Below are 7,791 nucleotides of genomic sequence, written 5' to 3'. Positions count from 1 at the left end.
CCCCCCCAATAAGCTACAGGGAGTTCATTTCACTCCACTACCTGATTGGTTGGTGACCTTTGAGCCCACTCGAACATACGCTCATAGGCGTTTCCATCGTAACAGCCAAGGGCGGAATTTAAACACTGGTCAGTGAAGTCAAAAGCATCCGTTAACAGGATGGCGTCCTTCCTGAGAAAATAAAATTTCATGAGTAATTTAGATCGCTGTCATGGATCTGATTAATCAGAGATGATGAAATAGCAACACCTTATTGTGTCTGGCCAAATCAATAAACCCCCACCCCATGCAGAGCTGATCAGAGTTGGCTGATGCAATTGTCTCCGGACCTTGCACTCAGCCACGTATGTGCTAAGTGCTCCCTTACCTGGCTAGGGGCGCGGACATGCCTGCATCCACCAATCACCAGCAGCCTTCCTCACCTGGCTAGGGGTGCAGATGTGCCTGCGCCCACCAATCCTGGATGGACACCTTGCTCCAGGACCAATCCCTGGCAGACACCCTGCCTGGGCAGGAACCCGGACATGCCTGTGCCTTCCAATCCCTGACCACCTTACTAGATATAGGCCCAGGGCCAGCCCAGCCACATCTCCCAGTTATAAAAGGTCGCTCCCATTGCCCAGGGTGCGACTCCCTCAGCCCAGACACTGGACCTTGGGGCTTCGCCCAGGCTGGGATTTTTCTCCCCGATAAAGCCTGTTTGCTAAAATTCGGCTGATTCGGTTTCTGGCGCCTCTCGACTACCTTACAATTGGAAATGGCGTCCTTACTCATTTTTCCAGCAAGTCCAGCTCTCGTTCTCTTAGTTTTCCTTATTATATCAGCTCTACCCTTACAAGGTAAGGAGTCAAACCGTTCTCGGTGGTTATTCTGAAAACAGCATATAGCCCGGTCTCTCGCCCCCATCTGTCTTTCTGCAGGGGCAGTGCCAATCTCTTTGCTGGTGTTTTTCATATCCACCCGAAAGTCTCTAGGTATCTTGTGCGTATTGCTACTTCTCGATGGTGCCATGTTAAGTCTTACCTATTGAGTCTACACCACAAAAGGCCTCCTCCCCCACCTCTTCCCCTCCCCCCTGCCTCCCAATATAGGCACAAACTTGATAGACCAGGGCTCAGAACTTCCACCCTTATGACCACGTGGATCCCGCTCACAGCTGGCCTCATCCCCACCACCCCTCTCCTGTGCTTCCTGCTTCACTGGCCACCCTGGCCTCAGTTGCTGGAATCTTCTGTTCCATTGAGCTTGGCCTACACCCGCCCCTCGTCACACTGTCAACATCACACAGAGAACCATCAGCCTCTGCAGCGGCTCCATAACCCATGCTTTTTACTCTCTAGCAGGAGGCTGCCTGGTGGCCCAGTGAGTAAGTGCTTGTCTGCTAACCCAAAGGTCACTGGTTTGAACTCACCAGCTGCTCCACCAGAGAAAGCCGTGGCTGTGGGCTTCCACAGAGATCTACAGTCTTGGAAACCCTATGGGGTACGTTTCCCCTGCCCTACAGGGTCACTGGGAGTTGGAATTGACCTGACAATAATAGAGTTTAAAAATTCTATCTTTTCAGTTTACTCCCTCTCTAGTATTCTGATTTCTAGAATTCTTCCCCCTCTTCAAGCAACAAACTGTTTTATTTTAACTCAAGAAGAGTTGTGCCTTCATCACCACAGTCAGCCTTCTTGTATCCATTTCCCCCGGAACTCTTTCTTGATGGCCCCTAGTCATCATTCAGAGGCAACTTGTAATATTAATATAGCCCATTGCCATTGAGTTACAACTCAAGTAATCCGATACCGGGTTTCCAAGACTCTACATTTGTGTGGGAGCAGACAGCCTCCTCTTTCTCCTGCGGAGTGGCTGGTGGGTTTAAACCGCCCACCTTGTGATTAGCAGCCTGATGCTTAACTAACAGCACCACCTTGTTGAACAAACACCATCCCTTGTTATCTTCAATTTTCCACGAAATCTGCACCTCCACTTAGCCTATTACTGGGAAAACCCATCCTAACGAGGGTACGTGGGCTCTGGCGGGCCCTGGCTGTTCTCCAGCAGCCGTATTACATTGCTCTAGCTTACTCACACTGCCATTCTCCTAGAGCAGCGGTTCTCAACCTGTGGGTCGTGACCCCATTGGGGGTGGAATGGTCCTTTCACAGGTGTTGCCCGATTCATAACAGTAGCAAAATTACAGTTAGGAAGTAGGAATGAAAATAATTGTATGGTTGGGGGGGTCACCACAACATGAACTATATTAAAGGGTCGCAATTAGGAAGGTTGAGATCCGCTGTTTTAGGGGATTATTTCATACCTTCTCCTTGCTGCTCAGTTGCCACCATCCACCTTTCCCACCCTCAACGGTTCCTTAGCTGCCTCACTAATAAAAATAGAAGCAGTAAGAATTCCACAAGGCCCAGGTCTGTATCTATACCTACATTGCTTTCTCTCCTCTTAGGACAGATGAACTTCCCTCCCTTCTCGCAGTCTTGGAGAACACTGTTCCAGAAACTCTCCTGCCTTCCCCCTGGTCTGCAACATCAAGTTCTTTGTACGGGGTCGCTGCCGTCAATAGACAAACAGGCTGTCAGTCTCCCATCTTCTAAACCAGCTTTTGGCCCTCTTTCCCTCTCCACCATAGCGCCCGTGCCTTGTCTCCCTTGATGACAGAGGGCTTGCTCCCACTTGTTATTCCCATTCGGCTCCTATCATGACCTGGGTGTGTGCAGGTTTTCCCTCCCCCCTACACCCCACATCCCATCCAAACTCACTTCCATCCAATCAGTGCTGACTCATAGCAACCTCCTGGGGGTCTTCTGAGACTTACTGTTTACCGGAGTAGCCCAGTTTTTCTCCCTCAGAGCTGCTGGTGGTTTTGAACTCCTGACCATGCAGATTGCAGCCCAACACATAACCACTATGCCACCAGGGCTCCCACCACGCCAATGAAATCCTTCTTGCCCCAGTCACCTCTGAGACTTCCCAGCCTCTGAACATGAGACAGTCCCAAGACTCACTGCCTGGACCTCTCCTCTCCCATGTGTTCATTCACTCCTAGTGACATCATCCAGTCTTGTGGCTTCAGATGCCAACCCCGTACCAGGGACTTCCCAATCGGTCTTCCTCACTCTCCCTCTCCCCTGGCTTTTCCCTCTTGCCTCCTCCCCAGTCCATGGTTCATGAGACAACTGGGGTGACGTGTTAAAACGGACACCAGATAACTTCAGATTGTGTCTGTTCAGTGCCGAAGGCTTCAATCCTTGCCACATGGTCCTTCCAGCCCCCACGTGCACCCTTAGCTCTGACGTCGGCTCCCGTTCTGCACCTTGGTCACCCTGTTGTAGGCCTTCCTGGCCTCCTCTCTGTTCCTCACACAGACCTGTCAAGCATATACTGGCCTTATTCTCTGCCTGGAAGCTTCTTCCCTGCCGGACACCTGGCTCCCTCACCTTTTCCGAAAGAAACGCATACACTTCCTTTTTGAGACACTTTCCTGAGCTCTTTTATGAAGGGTCTCTGCCGCTGCTTTCCTGTCTTTCCTTCTAGATCAGACTAGAAAGCCCAGTGGCAGCGACTGTCCAGATGGTTCCGACTGTGTCAGAGAAGCATGCCGTTCCGACAGGCTCTTCAAATGCCATTCTTCAAACATCCCAGTCTCCTGGACCCACCTGTCCCATTTCCAGGGCGGAGGCCTTGTGTGGGCTGGCGGTGCCAGTCTGGTTAGCCGCCGCCACCCAAAAGCTAGGGCGGCACATCCCCTATTTATTTATTATCTTCTCCCCCCTCCCCACCAATTTTCATCTCTTTGTGAGACTGCTGCAACTTTATCTTCCAAACCTCAGTTGAATTTTTCATATCCACTATCATTTTCATATCTACTATCATTCTTGGTTGTGTGGTTGTAATATCTCCTTTTAATTACTTGAAGATATTACTTTTTTTTTTTTAAGTCTCCCCCTTCAGTCTGTTCCCTTTGATTCTTGCCTGCTCCGATCTCTGTCTCGATGTTGGTCGGGGTTCTCCACAGAGCCTGGTGATCCCTCCCGGCCCGATGTGTCGCAGTCCACAGACCTTCAGAGGGTGAAGTGGGGAATCAGACACATCCAAGAGACTCCATTGATCTTGGCAGCCCAGCCTCCTCCACCCCGAGGGGGCGATAGGCTCATGAAGCAGTGGCGCGGGAGTCTTCGGTGTAGCTTGGTTCTTCTTGGCTTTCCCCACTTCTGGGTCAGGATTTATTTTTCTCTGCCACATCACAAGTGCCTGTTAGTCTTTCTAACGTCATGTTTTCCTGGTCTCTTTCTTTTTGGGTTCATGCCAGTTGCTGCACTCGTAAGCCTGTCTGGCCAACCTGACATTTGTACCTGAAAGTCCCCAGCTAGGAGTTTATGACCATTTAAATCAGGAAAGCACCCAACCAAAAAACCAAACCCACTGCCATCCAGTCATTGCTGACTCACAGCGACCCTCTAGGACAGGATAACACTGCCGCTGCCTGCGAGAGCGAGGGAGCGAGCGATCTGGTTCTTGGTGTCACTTAGAACAGTGTGCCCCCTGACCTCTCAGCAATGTGATGATCACAATGAACAGTCAGGGCCGGGACGTGTGACAGCTGTTCAAAGCATGGACTCTGTTACATTCCTCACTGGCCTGCAGCAGTCAGGCTACTGAGGAGCCCTGGTGGTGTAGTGAGTTACATGTTGGCTGCTAACTCCAAGGCCATAGTTTGAACCCACCAGCCGCTCCATGGGAGAAGACTGAGGCTGTCTGTCCCCGTTATGGGGAACCCAAAGGGGCAGTTCTACTTTGCCCTCTCAGGTTGGAATTTCGGATGTCCGTGGGTGTGGTTTGGGTTGGTAGAAAGGTTGCTTAAGGACCAGCATATAAGCACAGACCGCAAACCACTGCTCTCTGCCTAAGCTGCCTATTGGCGTCAGTGCTGTCTGTCTGTCTGGAACTTTAAGCCCCTGGAGCCAAGGCAGGCTTAATAGTGCTGCTGTTGACGGCGCATGCCCGTGAGGTGTGTTTCCTTATCACCGTGAGGGCTAGCAGAGCACTGTTTTCTACATGCTTTTTTAAAGCACAAGCAGATCAGAATATCAGACCCATTTGAGCTTGAATTCCACAGCACTTAACAATGGTTAGTAATGGTTTCCACTATTGTGTTCTCCAGAGAGAAGTTCAATACCAGATAATAACAGGTGATGTGTCAAGTGTTATTTTTGATGATTTAATTTAACACACCCTTATTGATAAGTGCTCTTAGGGGCTGATGAACAGCCATAAAGATGTAACATAATTTCTCTGTCATGGAAATCTTAGCTTTAAATGAATTTCAGATGTTTCCTTTTTGTTCTCTTAGTCTTAATAATATATACCATGGGAACTTGTACGGGAGAAGTCACACACCTATTCCCCACCCTGCCACACACACACACCAGGCATCATGCTTTCTGCCCAGGGTAGTCTAAAAGAGGCCGTGTTCCTAGGTTAGCCCAGTTTTAATTTTATGGTTTGTACTGTTTTAACTTTTGTTGCTTTGAAATATCCTGATCACATAGAGGTTTGGTTCTGATATATTTTTAAAGTAACCACTCAGCATGTGCATAAAATAACAGGATAAAAGCATGGCATTAATATTTCATGACCTTAAACTGAATTGCATTCACACTGCATTTCCAAATGGAATCATTGTCCTACAAATCCATGAATAAACTGTAGTCGTTTTAATTTTGCTTTGAAGTTGAGGGATGTTTAAAGTACAAATACTAAACTTGCTAAGACTTTGCTTAAGCATATTTAACAAAGGCAGGATGTTTGAAATAAATAATACCCCAAACCTTCACTTTAACATGTAGCTAAAGAAGGCTGGCTCTGGGCTTAGACAAGCCTGAAGTTGCTTGCTCATCCCTTGGCTGATGGCGCAACCCGAGCTAAGTGACTTAACTCCCATGAGCCTCAGTTTCCTGACTGGTAAAGGGGAGCCATTAATGGCACCCTGTCACAGGGCTCACTAAGGATTCAGTGATGGTGATGGGAAAGCGTTTGGCACCGCTGTGCCAGGCACATAGTTTCTGGGACCCAAGCAATGACGAGGAATGTTGTTAGGAGCGTGTAGCATGCTTCCCTCTATTCTTACTCCTTCCGCGCTGTTCCGATTTCGGTGGTGGTGAAGCGTTCACATCAGCAAGTGGCGTCATTCGCCTTCAGCCTCATTGCTTCTAACATTTTTGCCCAATTATTTTTCACTAAGCTGAATGCTTTATGCTGGTATGGAGCTAGTGTGCAGACCTCCCTTGAGTGGTGGCTGCTTTGACCAGACCCCCAGTTAGCCAGGTTTTGAGTGTCTGAGGCTTGGAGTTTGAAGTGCCCTGCCAACAAAGGATGCGGGGTTCATTTCAGAAGACGCCTGACTCGGTTCAGCGGCTCAGCCACTCACCGGATGAGACTGAGGAGGTCCAGGTAAGATGTTCTCGCCATGTCCACTTGGGCCCCGGACAGGAAGCCGTCGTGGAGGAAGTCGCCTGAGTTGGTCAAGAGGCCATGTAAGGCATAGAGGTCACAGAGCCGTTTGAGCACCTGCTGAATCGCTGGCTCATGTTTCAGTTCCTCCAGCTTCTGTGCGAAGCTCTTCACCATGATGTAGCAGCAGTGCGCCTGCAAAGACATGGGGATGCGCTAGCCTCTTGTCCTTGGTTTCCGATGCCGCCACAAGTCACGCTGGAATGGGCAAGGCGGCTGGAATGGGCTCACTGAGGCCCTGCATTTAAGTTATAGTCTCAGAAACTCATAGGGGCAGTGAGGTTGAGGTTGTACTGGGCTGTGTGTGTGTCAAAGTGAGGAATAGGGATTCAAGATGTATACAAAATGTATCTGAGTTAGAGTGTAACCTTGAAGTAAGCAATATTGTACTTGACAGGTACGCAAATAACTCTGCCAATTAATAAAGTCATAGTGGAGTCATTAGGAGTCAGTATTGACTCAATTGGGAGTTGATTCATGGTCCTGAGTCAGTGAGAGGACCCCCCTGCTCCCCTTGGCCTGTAGTTCCTTCTGACTGCTTGGTGCCCGTGCCCTCCTGGGTGTTACTGATTTCAGTACCTCCCTCACTCGCCCAAGTGGCTCTCCCTCTGCCTGCATTTATGGTTTCCAGGTGAGACCTGGTTGAGCGTTTATTTTTGTAGAGCATATGGCTCCCCCAGGGCATAGCATAATGTCCTGTCCATGCTGACCTTGGAGACCGCACCAGCTCCCCAGGAGCTCACCCTTCTCCCCCAGTGCTGCGCACACCGCAGTCACTCGCCCCATTAACTCTGAGGGCAGGGTTTGCCTCCCTGGTGTGTGTGGGAAAAGCATGTCCTGGCTCTGGGATTTAATGTGCTAGTCTCTCCTGTGGGCTTGTCCGTACTACGTAAGCTCACGCTGGCGGACAGCGCCTGCTCCATTTGTAGGCAGGGCACAGTTTTAGAAAATGTGGAATGCGACGCTTCCATTTTTGACCCATTATGCTACACCTTGGGCTGCTAACCTTAAGGTCAGCAGTTTGAAACCAGCAGCTGCTCTGAGAGAGAAAGAAGAGGCTCTCTACTTCCGAAAGGAGTTACAGGTTCGGGAACCCCCGGGGCTGTCATACCCTGTCCTTTGGGTTGTTATGAGTCAGGAGTGAGTTGTTTGAGGAGCTCTGATGGCACAATGGTCACACTCTGGGCTGCTAACTGTAAGTTCAGCAGTTTGAAACCACCAACAGCTCTTCAGGAGAGAGAGAAGGGTTTTCACTCCTGTCAAGAATTACAGTTGGGG

At 49.6% G+C, this 7,791-nt stretch overlaps 1 protein-coding gene across 2 annotated transcripts in view; it reads right to left on the bottom strand.

Moving 5' to 3' along the window:
- The window catches only part of ACOX2 (acyl-CoA oxidase 2), a 31,251-nt gene that overhangs the window by 6,527 nt on the left and 16,933 nt on the right, over positions 1 to 7,791 (bottom strand). Inside the window, exons 13-14 of one of the 2 annotated variants that reach the window (XM_045290008.1) lie at positions 6,431 to 6,648; positions 42 to 171 (exon numbers count right to left, since the gene is read on the bottom strand). In XM_045290008.1, coding sequence (XP_045145943.1) covers positions 42 to 171; positions 6,431 to 6,648 — 348 coding nt within the window. The remainder of the gene's footprint in view (positions 1 to 41; positions 172 to 6,430; positions 6,649 to 7,791) is intronic. The other variant, XM_045290009.1, reaches the window with a different exon arrangement.

This window comes from Echinops telfairi, unplaced genomic scaffold (assembly GCF_000313985.2).
Source record: "Echinops telfairi isolate 266 unplaced genomic scaffold, ASM31398v2 ScPeMD7_31;HRSCAF=116, whole genome shotgun sequence".
NCBI classification, from domain to species: Eukaryota; Metazoa; Chordata; class Mammalia; order Afrosoricida; family Tenrecidae; genus Echinops; species Echinops telfairi.
The sequence above is the reverse complement of the archived record's forward strand: the minus strand, read 5'-3'. Positions and strand labels throughout refer to the sequence as shown.